Raw genomic sequence first — 20,044 nt, 5'->3', positions numbered from 1 at the left:
AATCACTACTGCACATATTCCAGACCAGATAAAGTGCACTGTAAATGTTTCCACCATACCCTCAGGCAAATCACATTCTATTCAGCTAATGCTGGACACTGGCTCAGCAGTATCTATACTACCTGATTCCATCTATCTGCATTACTTTAAAGATGTGCCTCTTAATGAACCCAAACTTCACTTGGTGTGCTATTTGAAAAACCATATTCCAGTACATGGCTGCCTGCCACCAATAGTTACTTTTGGTGATTGCTGTGTAACTGCAGAGTTCTACATTGTCCACAAAGGCACTCCTACCCTTAGCAGAGATTTATTGGTTGCTTTAAATCTCAAGGTAGTTAATGGACGAATTGATCTTCCTCAGCAAAGCACTCTTGCAGTACATACACCAGTTTCAGCTGGGACCCAACACCAGGTTGAGGAGAAACTCAGCTGTGCTTATGGGTTTTTGCATAAAAGTTAAAATTCAGAATAATGTGATGCCTGTACAACAGAAGTAACGGCACTTACCATTTTCAGTCAGGGAAGCTGTGTCAGAGGAACTTAGAAAACTTGTTCAAAAGGACAATATTGAAGAGACTGACTCCTCAGAATGGGTTTCACCTATAGTAGTGATGCAGAAGAAGGGTGGAGGCATTCACCTTTGTGTGGACTTAAGGGAGCCAAGTAAAGTTATTGTGATTGACAGCCATCCTCTTCCTCACATAGAAGAAGTATTTGCAGAACTCCGTGGAGCAAAGATGTTTTCTACTCTTGATTTGCAGACTGCATACTACCAGGTTATGTTGCATGAAGATAGCAGAGACCTCACAGCATTTATTACACACGAGGGACTATTTTGTTTTAAACGTGTTCCATACGATCTCGCATCTGCCCCAAGTGCCTTCCAAAAAATGATTTAATTGATTCTGAAGAATCAACATGGAGTTCTGTGCTATCTGGATGATATTATCGTGTTTGGAAATACTTCTGTGTAGCATGACAATAACCTGCAGTCTGTACTAAACTGCATCAGCAAAACAGGCCTCAAGCTCAATAGGTCCAAATGCAAATTTAGACAAACTGAACTCTCCTTTCTGGGGCATACAATTTCAGAGGCTGGACTAAAACCTGATCCAGATCATATCCTGGCAATTTCAAATGCTCCTCCTCCAACAGATTTGCAAACCTTACGTTCCTTCTTGGGTCTTACCTCCTGGTATGAAAAATTCATTCCCAATTATGCTTCTGTCATTGAACCATTATGAGAATTACTACAGAGAAGTTCACCCTTAGTGTGGACAACGGATGCACAAGCTAGTTTCAAAACGGTGAAAGACTTGATTGTACATCGTCCAGTACTTGCACTATTCACTCCTGCATTGCCCACAATTGTAACTACTGATGCTTCTGATTATGGACTCGGGGCTGTCCTCACACAACTTCATGAGGACAACACAGAGAGGACTGTTGCATTTGCTTCAAGGACACTAAGTAATGCTGAGAGGAAATATTCTACAGTCGAAAAAGAAGCACTTGCTTGTGTCTGTGCTACTGAAAAATGGAGAACTCACCTATGGGGCCACAGGTTCAAGTTGCGCACAGACCACAGCCCTTTGACGACGTTGCTCACCACAAAAGGACTGGGAAGAGCATGATATCGTATTGCTAGATGGTCTGCAAGACTACTCTCTTTCAATTATCAACTGGAATATAAATCTGGAAACCAAAATGTGATAGCTGATTGCCTTTCTCACCTGCCTTTGCCTTCACCAGATGGTCCACCGGAGGATGAGGATGTAGTAGTTGCGCTTATTACAAGCACTCTTACTGCAGTTACAAAAGAACAACTTCAAGCTGCTCGTTCAGAGTGTCCAATTCAACAAAAACTACAGGAATTTCTGACAAAGAGATGGCCCAATAACCCTAAAAACCTTGACCCGGTTTTGCTGCCTTATTTTAGAGTTTGGGATGAACTTTCTTTGCTTGATGGCTGTGTGCTACGAGGTACATACCAGCTACTTGTGCCAGAAGAATTACAGTCAAAACTCATACACCTGGCACACAATACTCATCAAGGAATTGTCAGAACTAAACAACGACTATGGGATCTGAATTGGTGGCCAGGGATGGACTCTCAAACTGAAGCACTCATAAAATCCTGTGTCACTTGCCAAATGCATGATAAAACAGCAGTGACATGTACCCCTCCATTATAGCCTGTTCCTCTTCCTGAATCTGCATGGGAAAAAGTGGCAATTGACATTGTAGGACCCTTTGATACTGCTCCAAGTAACTGCCATTATGCCATCACTTAAATAGACTATTTCAGTAAATGGCCTGAGGTAGCGTTTACATCACAAATCTCTTCTGCTACAGTAATTAAGTTTCTCTCTTCAGTTTTTAGCAGGGAAGGTAACCCCAAAGAACTGGTTTCAGATAATGGCAGCCAATTTACTTCCCTGGAATTTGAAACTTTTCTAGCAGAGAGGAACATTTTACACAGAAGGTCATCATTATACTACCATCAAGCCAATGAGGAAATCGAACGGTTTAACAGAAGTTTGAAAGACAGTTTGCAAATGGCTAAACTGGAAGGGCGATTGTGGATACCCTTCACTACTGATTTCTTGCAAGCATACCAGGCTACACGACATGCCACAACGCAAAGAGCACCAGCAGAGTTACTGCATGGGAAACAGATGAATACTAAACTGAACATTGCTAGATTGTTAAAGGCACGACCTGATGCCCAACCAAGGATGATGTGAGAAAAACAGTTGAACGGAACCAAGCAAAGTATAAGGCTTTCACAGACAAGTGGCGGGGTGCTAAGGAACCAAAGTTTGAGTGTGGTTCCTTCATTAGAATTCCAAAAACCTGGAATTTTACGCAAAGGGGACCATAAATTCACAGCCCCTCTTAAAATCATAGAGAAGAAGGGACCTTACACCTATCGACTTTCTGATAGGTGAGTATGAAATGCTTCTTATCTTGCACCTGGCTATGCACCAAGAGGAGATTATGCCAACACCCAGTCTGCACTGGATGACTTCACCGTAGTATCAACACAACAAGCCATTGCACTGGAACCGGGGCTTGAGAGACGGCCTGTCAGACCCAGAAAACCACCTGTCTGGACTAGAGACTATGTTATGTAGTATCTACAGTGTTTTCAGTGTAATATTTCTGCCAACAGTATAGTGTCTTGTTTCATATTTGTTCCTATGGTTAGAACAACAATGTTTATTTTAATTGGGAGAGTTTCTTAAGAGAGGAGGGAATGTGGTGTTTAGATGCTGCTTGTAATTATTAGAACTGGGAGCACTGGCTGAAAGGACAGGAAACAGGAAGGGGGGGAGTTGAGAAGGCGGAGTGAGAGCTACCAAGGGTGCAGCAGCTGCTTAGTAAAGAGGTTTCCACTTTAAAAAAAAGTCCTGTCGAAGTCTGTTAGTATCTTCCCTTGTTGCTACAACACATACTTCAAGTAGACAAACATTCTGAGATCCTCCACGCTCCTGATAGTTCCCACTGAAATCAATTATCCTTTCCATTGACTTAAATGGGTGCTGAAACAACCTCCTACTCACTAATCTAAAATCAAAATATAACATAAAAATCCATTAAGAAACTATAGCTCAAATGCATCCCAAGTGTCATCCCAGTAAAGTCAGTGGATTTGAATGAGAATTGGATTGCCTAAGTATAAAGGTGCTACTAAACATGGCACAGTGATTTAATATGCTAGCTTTTCACCTCTGGAAGTCTGTCTTCAAACCTCATTTAAGTTCTAATATATACTTGAAATGAGTTGGATAGTCACACATCTCAAATGACCCAGACAATCTGGCACAGCTGTTAGATTCTGTTCTGCAAAAGTCAAATACTGGGAACATCAGGGCACTTGCTGGTCTGGAATTGATAGAACTGTGCAGATACCTCTGTATAATTGCAACATGCCTAGCTCTAGCCATACCCACCTGGGGAAAGTGACAATGACTCAGAGGGTCCACTAGTCATGAAAGTTAGTTCAAATAAAGCATACTTTTTAAAAGTGCCAGATAACTTGCCTGCAGTACTTATCTCCTGTTTCCTTGATGTGATTCCCACTCATTCTAACAATCAGTGATTCCACTTTGGTGCCATTGGACCTTTACAGCAGCCGCTGGATACAGTAATAGTTCACAGTGAAGAACAAAGCACATGCAGAGCAGAGACCAGAGTGGCTGTATTGCTACAGGACAGGACTACTGTTGAAGTAGCCCATCAAGAAAAAGCAGATGGATACCAGGAGCCAAAATATTTTTTAACTCTTATTCAGCACAGCAACGGGTGAGAAGAAGTGAGGAAGGAGGTCTGACAGGGACACATATGAAAGCAGAAAAGGATGGGAGAGAAGGAGAAGGAAAAGAAGAGGAAGAGTGGAGGAAAAACATATGTATAAGGTTAAAGGAGTTTCAAATATTAATGTCCTCAGGACCTAGGAATTCTCATGGACACCTTGGGCTCTAGCAGATGTTACTGGCCTTTTACTCACGAGATATACTACGTTTAACATTTGCTAAACTCCACTCTCCAGATACACAAGCACTGTTTTTTTTAGTTCCCCTACTGCTAAACTCTCCTGTTAAACTGGTGGAGTCCTAAGACTGTTTGTAAATATTGCTTAGGTGGCATTTTCCCATCACATACAGCGTAGACCGTGGATCTCTTGAAGAATGCAGTATGCATGGGACCAAACAGGGTTTAGATAATAAGATTTCTAGGATATAGGATTTGTCACACCAGTCAGACAACTGGGCTAACAAGCTGGGTTATCTTGCCTCTGGTATTGGTCTCATGTCTGTGTTTTCAGAGAAATTTCAACAAATCCATCTGACACCTGGGTGCCAAATCAATTCCCAAGAACTTCCATTGAGTTCAATGGGAGTGGATCAGACCCCTGGCCAGTTGTACAGTGCTGTACATAGAGGAAGAGCAGATTTCTTTCCCAATGCCTGAGACAAACAGCATCATGATGCCCTGAATCACAAAATGTAACTACCCCTATTTTAACATGCATAACAACATGTATAATGTCACCCGGCTCCTTTTAAACCCAGATAAGGTATTACACTCTGTGAACTCCTGTGGTGAGGCTAATTACACTCTGCATGAAGTAGCATTTGCTTTAATGGAAGGTTCATTTTATGTGGTTTATGTTCTCCTGCCATTCACTTCACTGAGTGACCTGGCATCTCAGAGTGTGGGGCAGTTCACAACAGGAGGAGTGTTTGTTTTCACTCTGGGGAAGATTTACAAAGACATAAAGGGCAGTTAAACCCCTACCACCAATTAGAAGCCCATGAAGATTGGACACCTAACTCCAATTTGTGCCTTTTGAAAATCTTTTCCTATACTCTTTGTAATTTTATCTACCTCAATATTGGTAAGTCCCCTCAACTCTTTTCCTTACAAAGCGAATTAATCCTAGCTTTTTGCAGTCTCTCCTCCTATGTAAGTTCTACTCCCCCTCCCACCCCCAACCATCTTTGTTGTCCTGCCCTGAAGCTTCCTATCTCTGCTGTACCCTCCTCAAGGAATGGGAACCAAAATTAAGCACAATATTCCATGTGAGCACATGCCATTGCTTCATATCCATTTATTTATATTATGTTTTTACCATATTCCTTCTTTATTAATGCACCCAAGCATACTAGTCACTTTTTAAACGTATAGTGAAGAGACAGTGTCATAAAATATAAAGGGAAGGGTAAACCCCTTTAAAATCCCTCCTGGCCAGAGGAAAAATCCTCTCACCTATAAAGGGTTAAGAAGCTAAAGGTAACTTCGCTGGCACCTGACCAAAATGACCAATGAGGAGACAAGATACTTTCAAAAGCTGGGAGGAGGGAGAAAAACAAAGGGTCTCTCTGTGTGATGCTTTTGCCGGAGACAGAACAGGAATGGAGTCTTAGAACCTAGTAAGTAATCTAGCTAGATATGTGTTAGATTATGATTTCTTTAAATGGCTGAGAAAATAGCTGTGCTGAATAGAATGAATATTCCTGTCTGTGTTTCTTTTTTGTAACTTAAGGTTTTGCCTAGAGGGATTCTCTATGTTTGAATCTAATTACCCTGTAAGGTATCTACCATCCTGATTTTACAGAGGTGATTTCTTTTTACTTCTATTAAAAGTCTTCTTGTAAGAAAACTGAATGCTTTTTCATTGTTCTCAGATCCAAGGGTTTGGGTCTGTGGTCACCTATGCAAATTGGTGAGGATTTTTACCAAACCTTCCCCAGGAAGTGGGGTGCAAGGGTTGGGAGGATTTTGGGGGGAAAGACGTGTCCAAACTCCGTTTTTTCAGGAACCCAGATAAAGTTTGGTGGTGGCAGTGGAAATCCAAGGGCAAAGGGTAAAATTCATTTGTACCTTGGGGAAGTTTTAACCTAAGCTGGTAAAAGTAAGCTTAGGAGGTTTTCATGCAGGTCCCCACATCTCTACCCTAGAGTTCAGAGTGGGGAAGGAACCTTGACAGACAGAAAGAAAGACAGAAGCAGAGAGAGAGGGGGGTGTATAACATTAATAAACCTTAATATAAATCTCAAGATTAAATTTTTACATGATCGTAAAAGGTATGGTTAAGATATACTGTAGCACTGCAGAGAACACTGTTCTCTTATTCCCAAGACTGATAAGACAGGAATCATTACAGCACTTACAGAACAATTCCCTAGACCTGATGCTCAAATTAAAAGAGTTACTGTTTATTTAAATCACAAAAAAACTGAACTGGTGAGATTTCTGCCACCAGTCATGAGCACAACTATCATACATACAAAATGGAGATGTGAAAACTGATGGCAAACAGGCTTGATGTAGGTCAATCCAGACTTCACTGGCCCTGTGTGGGTGTACAAAGGTGCACAAAGACAGGTGGAATAAGCTTTCTCCCATCCTTTATGTCCCATAGGAACCAGCCAAAATCCAATCCCTTACATTCCCTGAACACAAGGAAAGTGTAGTGTCGCCACTGCTGTACTCCTGAAGAAAACAAGAAGGGCCAGGGGAGAGGTCTGGGCCCTCTTCCATACTAGCCTAACAAATAAGGCCACAGTATGCATGGAGAAAGTGTACTGCACCCATTCAGACATGGGCTATTCCAAAGGCCCAACACAGGAATTATTGCTGGCTGCACCAAAATACCTTGGTCGCATGGCCACATCTCCTTAGAACAGCATTCTGTAGGCCTAACTCTGCTTCCACTGAAGTCAATGATGAAACTGATATTGATTTCAATAGGAGCAGAGTTAGGTCGCCAATGAGTGCTTATGAAAATCTCACCAAAATTTGTCTTTGCATGACTATCCAACTTAAACAATAAACTTTTGGAATTTGTTGGCTTAAAATGGGTATTTCTCATTAGCTTACAGTAAAGCCAGTCTTAAAAGTTTACACACTTTATTTTGTGTCTCTTGCATAGTGCTGAACTTTTAGCTGAACCCTTTCAGAAAAGGTTACTGGCATTTCAGAAATACAGGCATACAGCCTGAACATAGCACATTCATACAATGAACATGTTTCATTGTTGTCTGCTCTTATGTATACTGGTGTAAGGATGGAGGGCTGTAAATGCAATTATTTGTAGTGATTCCCACTTTTATGTGCATTGTTGTATCAGCTATTGCATGATTCCCAGTTCGATCTTTAGTTAAACTTTTAGTAATCAGAGTGGTGTTATGCAACTGTTTAAACTAGATTAGGCTGCTTTATAAACCAACATTAGTGCACCTATTAAGATATGGAGTCATTTTTGGAAAGATGATTCACCAGATACTAAAATATTTAAAGTATAAATAAAATATTCCCAGTGTGGTTAACAATATGTAAGGCAGTACTTACAATTCTCTCCAAAGTGTTCAGACACAAATTTTCCAGTAACATGAAGCTAACCAAAAGCTCCAAACTTCATATGACAAACTGCACCTCCAGCATTAACCACACTTGCTCACAAAAATGTTTTTGTTGTTATAACAAATTCAGCATATTCTAGTCATGTAGATACCCATATACTGGAGTCCAGTGGAAAGACTCCCACGGACATCAATGGGCTTTGGGACAAGTATGTCTCAATCTTGTATCAGTTCAATGAGCACACTTCCACTGCAATCAATAGGAGATCTACAAGTAGACGTTCTGTCAGACTGGATTGATCCTGAAACTCTTACACACGTGAACCATCCAAATAGTCCCACTGATGTCAACAAAACTATTCGCAAGAGTAAGGGTTACCCACCTAGATTAGACGCCTATTGACAGGAGTACAGTGGTTTCCATTAAAAAGGCTACATTTACCAACAAATTACCACACCATCGTATTTGAGAGACCAAAATGATTATCTGTTCTCTGTATAGGAAAATAATTGTTGCATCTTAAATACCACTGTGTGCTGACTCTTTGATAAAACTTTGACTTTTTAAAGGGGGTTACTTTACCTTAAATAAACCTGCACAAGAACATATGTCATTGCTTTGTTCTTTGGCCATTGCATACTACCCAGCAGACAACAATTAAATCAGTGCAGTACTGCCATTCAACCTTTTCTCCCTGAAGACATAGAGCAATTTCTTCTGTGCTCATTCACATACAAAGAGTATGTTCTGCTATGCACTCTCTTTCCTTAAAAAGCAACACATTTATAACAGTAATTGTTCTTGGTTAAGATGTGTGTCCATTTAACCTACAAGTATTTTTGCTTGAGAGAAATACTGCTGCACTTGTTCTGTACATGAGTTCCCATACCTCCAGCAGTATGTACCAGTTAGTGCTAGTCAGCACTTTTACTTTGGCTCATTAATAACCTCAACAAGAAGCAAGAGGCAGCTCTAAAAGCCTCTGATATTTTCCTTTGACACAAAAATCGAAGTCCAGACTAAAACAGATTCAGAAAATTGGAGATTTACAGTAAATTTAGAATAAAAAACAACTCAAACCACTAGCCCTCAAAGCATATTAATTTATATAGAGGTACATATACAATACCTGTACTTATGTCAGAGTTAAAGATTGTCACACCTTATTTCTAGATTCCATAAATGTTCACTATAAAAATTATTTTACCATTGCATTTTGTCCTATAATTTCTGCAGTCTTCTTATCCCCAAATAGTTCTGTGCTCATTAAGCAGAACACTTTAAGAGTGATCACTGTAAAATATTATTAACTGTTACAACATAAGTTGTATTCAGTTAACATCCTTAAGATGAAATATATGTTTTCAGTTACAAACACTGGACCAATTTCTACTTTCTGACCTCGACTCAGCAGAACATTTAAGCATACAAAACTTTTGAGCAGATGAGGGAACCCATTTCAGTGGAATGTATAGAACATTTTCCTATCTTCTACTTTTTAAAACTTTTACAATATTATCATTAGAATTTGAAAATTAATACACAAAAACATATCAAAATGCAATCATACTTTTGGCATAAAGAGGGGGGAAACAGAAATTTAAACTTAAAGCTGACACCTAACATCCTTTACTTACCCAATTGTGCCTACAAATACTGCTCTCAGGTGCAAGCAGCTCCCATTAACTTCAGTGGGAGCCCTAAGCATGCATCTGAGAGAAAACTAGGACTTAAGTATTACAACACATACTATTCCACACACTGCAGCATATTTACTTAGTATCATACAATTAAGATACCCCTATAATAGCCTACTAAACAGCCTGAACTCCACAGTGTTTGTCAGTTTCAATCAAATGCTTAAGCTATTTTTATACCTTTTGTATTTATTATAACACATATAGTAGGGCAAAATTCTGCCATCATAACCGTGCTACTAACTATACTGAGGTGATGCAAGTATTAATGACAGAAGAATTTTGGACAGCAAGAAAAGTACCTTTATAGGAGCTTCCATTTTACTAGAAATGTCTTGATTGTTTACAAAAGTGCTTTCCAAATACCAAGAGCAATTAGTCCATTTCAAGTCTGCATAATAGGATTTTTTTTTCAAAATAATGTTCAGCAAAAAAAGGAGTACCTCAAATTCTAAGCATTTTCTATTTTTTCACAATTTATAAATTGGAAATGGATTTGTATCCACAAAAAAACAACTCATTTTGTGTTCAGGCTCTAACTGTCACATAAGAGTGACATGACCATAGTCTGCTATGGTGCTTCAGGCCCATGTTATTTGAAACTGCCAAGTTAGAAGTCTTAGACAAAACTTGTAGTACAAATGTGAAAGATTAACAACATCCAAAGCAAGCAACACAACTGTAATAAGGAACAAACATTTGTGTGTATGTTAGGATTTTTCTCTTTTGTGTTTTTAAAGAAATAATGATGTTCATGTCCCCACTGCAGAAAAATTCCACAAAATGTTAATGCACTATCTTATTAGAGTAATATACATACCAAATTTTTCTCTCTCTCATACACACGCACACAACTTCTAGCCCTACATAGGGCTCATTCTTGCAAAGCACCAACTACCCTCACCTCCCGCTGAAGTCAGTAAGAACTGAGAGACCATGGCACCTCACAGGATGGTTTGGCATCAGGCAGAGCTACACCCCTTCAGCCCAGTCCAAAGCCCGCTGCAGTCAATGGGTATCTTTCCATTGACTTCAAAGAGGTTTGGATCAGGCCTCTGATGAATAAGATAATATTCTGATTACATATTTAACACATACTATAAATTGAAACAATTTTAAACCTTTCTATTCATCATACGCTAACATGAACATTTCATTCCTGTTGGTCAAACAAATGACAGCCACAAATAATATCGCAATGAAATTGCCAGTACATCAGGGGTCGGCAACCTTTCAGAAGTGGTGTGCCGAGTCTTCATTTATTCACTCTAATTCAAGGTTTCGCGTGCCAGTAATACATTTTAACATTTTTTAGAAGGTCTCTTTCTATAAGTCTATAATATATAACTAACCTACTGTTGTATGTAAAGTAAATAAGGTTTTTAAAACGTTTAAGAAGCTTCATTTAAAATTAAATCAAAATGCAGAGCCTCCCGGACCGGTGGCCAGGACCCAGGAAGCGTGAGTGCCACTGAAAATCAGCTCGCGTGCTGCCTTTGGCACACGTGCCATAGGTTGCCTACCCCTGCAGTACATCATAAAATGAACACTATACATTGATATTTGATCAAACATATGCTGTCTTGTAGTAGCTGAATATATACTGAGGTGGAAATTTATCTAGATTTTTATCTAACCCACACAGGATCCCAAGTACCTATAACAAGTTTGATTTTTTTTAAATGCAATGGTTATAGCATTATTTTTATTCTATTACACTATGTTTTGGGCCATGTTTTCACAAGGGCCCTCTACATTCATGCTTGTAAATTGCATCATCTTTGCACATGTAAAACCTGAGTTTGCACTCAAATTCTGGGTAATCTAATTCACAATTCTCTACTCTGCACTCAAATCATAGAATATCAGGGTCGGAAGGAACCTCAGGAGGTCATCTAGTCCAACCTCCTGCTCAAAGCAGGACCAATCCCCAATTTTTGTCCTAGATCCCTAAATGGCCCCCTCAAGGATTGAACTCACAACCCCGGATTTTGCAGGCCAATGTGCAAACCACTGAGCTATCCCTCCCCCACATTTTTTCTGGTAGAGGAGGGGAGAACATGGGGAGAAAAATGTGCAGGTTTTTTGCACATGTACCAGTATGCGTAGAATAGTGGAAAAACAGATTTACAGGCCACTTATGAAAATGCAGTTCTTTATTACCAATATTTATCTTGCAAATTGTTTAGAGTAATTGACAAAACAGTTACAGTATAGTTCGAAAGCAGAAAAGTTACCTAAATTTTAACGTAGAGGGTTTAATCCTACACTACTGAAATCATTAGGAGGTTTGCCATTGATTTCACTGGGCCCAGAACTCACGCTTAAGTCATATTATACAAAAACAAAGGAAAAGTACAGTGAAGGCCCTTGAGCACCCAAAGGCCTCCACTAACATGATTACATAATGGGCAGGATTAAAGGAGCATTCTGAATGGCCGTAAAGTCTGATCCAGCTCAATAGCTAACAAAGAGACTCCCAAATTACTGGCTCCTCCCTTCACATCATTATGACTTCAGCCCAAATTGTGGAAAGCTGGAGTACTTTACTCAAGAAATGCCAATCACTTCAGGTATAAACCTGCAACTTCTCTAGTTTCATTGGAAATAACATGTCCAAATTTTCAAGGGATCTCATTATTTGTATGTAGAATATTAGTTAGCGGGCCCATTTGCACACACAACCTGCATCTATGTCAGCAAGCATACAAATATATATATGTGTGTGCTAAGAGACGATTTAAGATATCAAAGTGGATAGATTCATGAATAACGTGGTTGCAAATAAGGAGGCCCTTTGAAAATGTATCACTACATTAAGATATTAAGAGGTTCAATGTTTTTCATTCATTTTAAATGAAATAAACGGAATGAAAAAGGAAATATACTTTAATAAAGCATAAAACATTTTTAAAATGTCTATATCTTTAAATCTACATTCTCATTTTTCAAATATTCACTTTAATTAATTGTTTTAAAAATTAATTAGAAATCTCCATATTTTAACTATCCCTCAGGGTTTGGTGGTGTTGTGAATTCACACTTCACTAGGAATAAACCAGTCAACAGGCCTGAGGAGTAGATCATCTCATAAACGAAACCCTCTTGTAAGTCATGCATTATTTATAAATGGATTGACTTGAGGGAGCAATGTCACAAGCTGATGAGGATTGCAACCCAGGCATGTAATTCATTATGGCCTTGATCCTAAAAGCAGATCCACACAGGAAGACCTTTATGCCAGTGCAGAGTTCCATTTTAGTCAATGGGCTCCGTGCAGGTGCAGGAATCTGGCCTTGCAGAGCTGGAGCCTATAAACCCTATCCTCAGCCTCTTACTCAGGTAAAATTTCCATTGTTGGCAGAGTTGTAGGATGCCCTACTCCAAATCAGAGTAAGAAGAGGTGAGGAATAGGTTTTATAACTGCATAACTAAGACTCAGGTGCTCCCTTATGGAAACCTTATATAGAATGTAAAAGGAACTAAATCAAGCAGATTCTATGGAAATTACTGTAAAAATCTACAGAATTTATAGGTGGGTTTTTCATCCATTCTATAAATATTCTACAACAGAAGTAGACTATTTTATTGAGTTCTATAGGTTGATTTTAAAAGGTATTGTCTATTAATTTCTATAGGATGCTTCCATAATGTTTCTCTCCTGCCAAAATACCAAGGCCTCAATTCAGGAAAATACTTAAGCATGTGCTTGTCTTCAAGCACATGAGTACTCCCATTGCTAACTTCCTGAATCGGAACACTAAAGAGCAGAAAAAAAAATACTTAAAATTCTCCCTAATCCTGTTAATTTTATTTTCAATTCATTAATAAATATATACCAACTATAGGGTTTGGGACACTGTAGGGGCCTAAGGCCAAGTAACGGCCTTCAGGAAGCTATCTGATTCATCTTTTAACTAGAAGACAGGGTGGCTCAGGAAACTGGCACTGAGATGGAGAAGCTTTCAACTTTAAGTAGGTGGTTCATATCCAGTCAGCATCAGACCTAACCAGAAGTTGTTATTATCTAATAACTGACTTCAGTGTAATTCCACATAGATATAAGGGTCTGTCTATATAACTATCATTGTAGGATCAGGGCCTAGAATTGTTAATCTGTCACAGACATGACATTTACACACTTAAGTGACGTGATTTCATTATCCCTTACTTATCTATTAAGTCTAACTGCCAATGGATGTCTGAATGGCTACATTATGTCTGCCTCACTTAATAATGAAATAATAATAAAAATAATATCTAGCTCTTACTGGCTTTACCATTACATGTAACTGTTCTTTTCAAAAGTGGCTGGTATAATTTTATATCTACTTCAGTAATCTTTGTAAATGTGCTTTCAGTAAATATATTGACCCACCATTCATTCCATTGTATACACTCCTGTGATGAGGTGACATATCATCTGCTACTTGTCTCCTTAGGGTACCTTCTCTGCTGCCCCCACTGAGATGTTTGAGATGCTCCGGACTCCCTCCATAATGTTGTTTGAGATGCTCAGGGCTTGTCCCCCTCACTTTCTGGAGATGTTCTGTGCTTCCACTCAATGTGTGTTTTTGAAGATGCTCAGGGCTGCCGCTGCTGTGCTTTTGATGCTCTGGGCTACTACTAGGCCTATGTTTTTGAAAATGTTCAGGGCTACTACTTAAAATGTGCTTTGGAAGAGTTTCTGGACTACTACTGGTGTGCTTTTGCTGTTCAGGACTACCTTTGCCAACATTTTTATGATGTTCTGGACTTGGTCCTTTTAGATGCTTCTGGTGATCGGGACTTCCAGAACTCTTAGGTTTTTGGAGATGCTCTGGGCTAAGACTCCTATGTTTTTGATGTTCAGGGCTTCCTTCGCCCCTACTTTTTTGGAGATGTTCAGGACTAGTATTTGGATGGTGTTTATGATGGTCTGGACTGTCCGTACTTCCAGTGCTAGAGGTGCTGCTCCCATCACCAACATCTCGTATGTAAGTACTTGTTGCATTTAGCTGGCAGAGGCTGATTTGGCTGTCAATGGAACTCCTGCTGCCTGCTCCACCACTTTTCTCTTCATCAAGCAAAACACATAGTTCTTTCAGTTCCATGTTTTCTTTAACCACTTCTTCTTGTCTCACTTCCAATTCTTTCAGTTTCTGTAAATATAAGGCAACCTCTTTGTGCATAACCCCAGCACTGTACCTGCCCAATCTCTGCCACTCTCGTGATACCTTCTTGCCTTTCTGCCTATCATCGTCCAGAAAACAGCAAAGGTCTCTCAGTTCTTGGTTATCTTCTTGCAACTTCTGATTGATATCCTTTAAAAGAAAGAAAATAATTAGAGAGAAGTGTCTAAAAATTAACATTCATTCTAATGTTAACAGTACATAAGCCAATTAACAGAGCTGTTGTAGACATGTCATCTAACTTCCCCATCCTGCTCTAATCAGCATACATCAATCAATTTTGCACGTACAGTTGGTCTACTATGACTGCATAATATTTCTGTAAAACAAAGACATTAAGCAGCACAAAACTAAACATCACACTGAATGAGTCTCAAAGGTTCATAGGTTAATTTCAGATATGGTGTGAAGAGTTCACTTTTTTAACCAAAACTCATCCATAACCTTTTAATCTCAAACTGGATAGAAAAAAATATATTTTTCATAGCTTCTCTCAAAAGATTTCCACTGTCGTGAAATGTCCTCTTGTCTGTTATTGCTGAATAAAACCAGGAAGTGTAGAGGCACTAATAATTATATATATGATCATACTTTGATGTTATTATATCTATAATCTAATAGATAGATAGATGGATGATTGAAGGTTATATATATAATACTTTTCAGAGCCCAAAAGAGTTTGGGGTTTCATTTGGTTTGGTTCCAATTTTGGACAAAAGAATCTGGTCAGGTTTGATTTAGTCCAGACTGGTTCAGCCATTCTGAAATTAAATCATTTCGTATAAATAACTTTTACTAGAGTCTCAATTCAAAGAAGACTAAGAAGTACATACCCCGTGCCCTTCTCTAACTACTGAACATTCGTGCTCTAAAGTAAAAACATTCAAGATATTGCTATAGCAGGACATGATGCAAAAGAAAACTTTTTTTACCATTTGTTATGGTTGTTCCTAGTTTTAACAATCTGGCCTGTGATCATATTCATCATTTGCAACTCCGGGTATTCTTTTCCACCTTTTAATGCTTTTGTAACATTCTGTGTATTTGTGACACATATTTATTTACATTTCCTATACTTCCCTTTTCTTCCTCTCTCATGTCTTATTTGAAATACAGAGATGAATTACATATATGATGTTTTAGCATTAGGGAAAATCCTTTTTCTTTTTGTTTCTTAGAAGCAAAGATGGATGTTTATTCAGCAGTGTTTATACAGGCTCAGATTTTCAAAGGAACATGTAGGAGCTAGGTGCCCAAATCCCACTGAAATTCAGTCAAGTGTAGGCACCTAACTCCATTAAACACCTTAGAAAATCACAATCATGTAGCCTTCTGGAACTAAGCTCAAGTTTTTAAAAGAGAGAATGAGGCTTCTGAAATGAATAACATCTACAATTAATACTTAAAACATTACAAAGCAGGCCTATGAATTATTAGAAGAAAATTCATTTTCAAGTCCCAGTTCAAAAATATGAAGAAGAAAAAAAGAGAAAATAAAAGTATCACTTAGGAAGTTCAGAGTTAAAATAGTAACTTATCACTCATTCTCTATCACAGTCCAATGTGGTTTCTTAATTAAATTTACCTAGTATATAAACTGATACTCTCTAGCCACACCCCTGCAATACCAAGGGAGAGAGCAGCAGAGAGAGTGAAAGCCTAAACTCTTGATTTCCTTGCATTGCTGTTGTAATTTAGAACCTTAACTTTATTTTTACTAAGATAATTGTATCATCAGATGGGACCCTGGCACCTCCTGAAGTGCAGACAGATGTCATTTACTGCCAAAGCGGAAACGGGTCTAGCCATGCTTTGCAGAACAGGACATATGAGGAGGGGAATGAAGTCTTCTATCTCTCACCGATTTTCTGTACATAATAGTACATAATACGGGCTAACTGTATGCACCTGCTCTACTTTGTCAGACAAGAAGTTCCCCAGATAATATTTCATAAGTCCATACCTTTCCCTATGTGTCTCTTCTCATTACCCCCTCATAATCCTGCAGTTTCAACTCAGTTATTGAACTCCCTGAGAACTTCATCCCTCAGAGCAACAGGATGGAAAGTGTTGGTGAGCTATATAAACTATATAAATCCCAACTGGAGTAAATTTTTGTTCCATATAATAGCTTTGGCATGCTACATCATAGCTGTAGCTATCACACAGCCCCAGTTCTCAAAGGCAGGGTGAGCATCCATGAGTGATTATGCCTCTCACCCAGAAAACATTAAAACAATTAGGAATAAATAATTAGAGGCCTGAAGTCAATGGAAATATTCCATTGAGAATGGTTGGATCAGGTCTTAAAACAGAAACAGCATGTCAAAAAGTGGAAACCCTCTGAAGATGTGCCCAACTCATAGATTTTATTAAAACATCTTGCTTGAGAAGAGTTTCAACTGCAATTGGCTTTTTTAAAAAAATTAAAGGAGGGAATTAGGAAAATATTAGTGTTTAATCAGAGGATATGCTCTCACTAAAGAAATTAAAGCATAGTATCGGTGAACCCAAAATCAGAGAGGTTTTCAACAATCTGTCTCAGGACTGGAAAGCATAAATATTAGGTGCTGCACACTGAAAATGATCAAAGCTTCCCAGAAGCCTGATGAGAAGCTTTATTGATAAATTAAGAAACAATCTTAAGACAGCAGCAGAGTTTAACACGACAGTCAGACAATCTTAAAAACAACAATCTTTGAATCTATCCAACATGATCGTATATTTTATCTTTTCACATGCACTGGAAATGAGAACATTTAAACCTACTGAAATCTACACGTTTTGAGGGCAAGAATTCAAAGAATCAAAGGTACCCATCACCACAAAAAAGTTTTTGATGTACATTGCACCATATACTCGTTCTACACCCTGCACACAGTTTGCCACTTCTGTTTCTGCACATTTTAGGGAGGACATAAAAGTAGAGTTATTGTTTTAAAAGATTTCAATTCCTATTCATTGTGGGCTGAATCCAGCCATCCTTATTCAGGTTTTACTCTGTCCTCACTAAGACAAACTGCTGTCAAGTCCCAGTGACAATTTACCTAAATAATGACTGAGTAAAAACATTTGAGGAGGTAGGGGAATTGTCCCTGGATGATGCATATGCAGACAGGAAATCCCCCCTCTGATTGAAAGTGCAGATCCCTGAACCCACCGAGGGCCCTCTGCCAGTCCAGGGATGTGGGGGAGAAAGACACATTCATCATTCCCCACCCCCCTAACCTCATGGGGAATCCGTGCTTCTCTTCTCCAAACCTTCCCGCAAAATACCACCAGGAGACTCTTGCCCCAAGCACAGAACAACCCAACAGACCGCGCGGGCAGCGGGCTCAGCCCCGCAGCCAAACCCCTCCAGCAGCGCCCCTGAGGTGGGCTCGGTGCAGGGGACGCAGGAGGAGCGCCCCGCCCAGTGCCAGGCGGCAGCGGCCCCCTCTCCCGTGCCGGCCGGGGCTGCCCCCGCCCCTCACCTTGAGGCCGCGGATCTCGCCGAGGTGGAGCTGCAGGCGGCGATTCACCTCCCGGATGAGGTTGCTGTGGTCCAGCATCGCGCTCATCTTCTCCGCCTCGGCCCTGCGCAGGCTGCGGATCAGCTCCTCCTTGCTCCACTTCAGCAGCTCCTCGTCGGACACCTTGGACAGGTCCTCGGCTGGAGCCGCTCCGCCGCTATCCGCCGTCTTAGACATGGTGGCAGCCCAAGTCCAAGCTCCCTGACCGCGGCCGCCCCGGCAGCAGATGGGGGGACCCCAAAGCCAGGCCGGGCTCTGCCTGCTCCCCAGCAAGTCAGCCCGGTGCAGCTCCCGGGGCTGGAGGCTGACTGCAGGGGCCGGTCCGTACAGAGCGGGGAGCTGGGCTGCGCTGGGGGATTCCCCCAAAGCCAGCCGGGGCTCAGCCCGCTCCCCAGCAAGCCACCCCTTGGCTCTGCTGCCGCTGGGTTCAGGGAATGGGAGCTCCTCAGCCAGGACAGCAGCGGGGACGGCTCTCTCCCAGCAAGTTGGCCACGATGTGCTGCTGCTGTGCTGATACAAGGCGGGGTCCGGACCCGGACCGCAGATCCTGACAGAGCGAGGGAGGTGGGCTGAAGTCTGGGGGGACCCCCACAGCCAGCCTGGGGATCGCACCCTCCTCACCAAATCAGGTGCAGTTGGCTCTCCTCCTCCTCGCCGCTCCCGCGGCTCTGCTCATCCCCCGAAGCCATCCTCCCTAATTAGGGCTCTGAAGGTACCGAGTCCTCCTCCGGCACGCGATGGAGCCATGCGCAAGAACAGGAGTGCAAAGTCCCAAGCTGAAGCACCATAGTGGATGGGACGGGGAGGGCAGGAGGCTGGGGAGGAGGATCCTACGGGAGCGGGGGGAGCGTCCCTTAAAAGCAGACGCAGCTTCTGGTGCCTGGCTTCTCGCCCCCTCTGTCTGCGCAGCAGTAAGAGTGAGGGGTGCAGGCAGAGGGCAGTGCCGCTGCCGCCGCCCCGCTCCGTGGCATGCCTCCTCGGCGCGTACCCGCTGGGCGGCACTGAGGCTGCATCGGACTCGGGGCTGGGAGGGGGAGGCGGCGGAGCTTTGCAGCGCCTGCAGCGGCAGCCGGAGACTCACGCGCCGCTCCTCCCGCTGGAGGCTCTCCCGGAACAAGTGAGCTGACCCGGAGCGGCGCGCGGCTTTTCATAGAGGCGCGTGCCATGTGCGAGCCCACTGGGAGGGAGCCGCCAGCCGCAGCGGCCGCAGTCCAGCGTGGCTCCCAGGCGCCACCTGCTGCATGCCACTGACTTCGCTGCTTGTACAACTAGCTTCACACAGCGGGCTCCTCGGCCTACTTCTCTTTTCTCTCAGCCCTCTTGAATGCCCTGCCTGTACAATGGCAAGGTAGGGGGACGGAGGAAGGGGCAGCATTCCTTATTTGGGAGCTACTACGAGCCTGGCCACTAGCTATAGTCGGGAGAGATAGAGGAGAAAGTCTATGACTGACTAATTCCACTTAACCTTGCTGCCTTATCTCCTCATCCCAACCCTGGGCAGAAGATATCTTCCCCCCAAAGAGGTGGGAAGGAGTCATTGGTGTTCAATGAATGAGCGATAGTTCCAACCCAGAAGGGACCATTGTGATCATCTGCTCTAGAACAGGGAGTGGGCAAACTATGGCCCACGGGCCACATCCGGCCCACAAGCTGTTTTAAGCTGGCCTGCAAGCTCCCGCTGTGGAGTGGGGTCAGGGGCCGCACCACGCAACTCAGCCCTGCTCTGGCGCTCCAGCCGGGGCACTGGTCTGGGACCGCAACACGCGGCTCAGCCCTGCTCCGGCGCTCC

The 20,044-nt window shown here is 41.6% G+C and overlaps 1 protein-coding gene across 6 annotated transcripts in view; it reads right to left on the bottom strand.

Moving 5' to 3' along the window:
* The window catches only part of CCDC85A (coiled-coil domain containing 85A), a 188,251-nt gene extending 168,882 nt beyond the window's left edge, over positions 1-19,369 (bottom strand). For 2 of the 6 annotated variants that reach the window (XM_037895965.2, XM_037895966.2), the window contains exons 1-2: positions 18,217-19,360; positions 13,951-14,875 (exon numbers count right to left, since the gene is read on the bottom strand). In XM_037895965.2, the coding sequence (XP_037751893.1) occupies positions 13,951-14,875; positions 18,217-18,432 (1,141 nt within the window). In that variant the 5' untranslated portion in view covers positions 18,433-19,360. Of the gene's footprint in view, positions 1-13,950; positions 14,876-18,216 lie in introns of all 6 variants that reach the window. The other 4 variants (XM_043543876.1, XM_043543877.1, XM_007070073.4 and 1 more) reach the window with 3 other exon arrangements.
* Between the last annotated feature and the right edge of the window lie 675 nt (positions 19,370-20,044).

This window comes from Chelonia mydas, chromosome 3 (genome assembly GCF_015237465.2).
Source record: "Chelonia mydas isolate rCheMyd1 chromosome 3, rCheMyd1.pri.v2, whole genome shotgun sequence".
Lineage (NCBI taxonomy): Eukaryota > Metazoa > Chordata > Testudines > Cheloniidae > Chelonia > Chelonia mydas.
The sequence above is the reverse complement of the archived record's forward strand: the minus strand, read 5'-3'. Positions and strand labels throughout refer to the sequence as shown.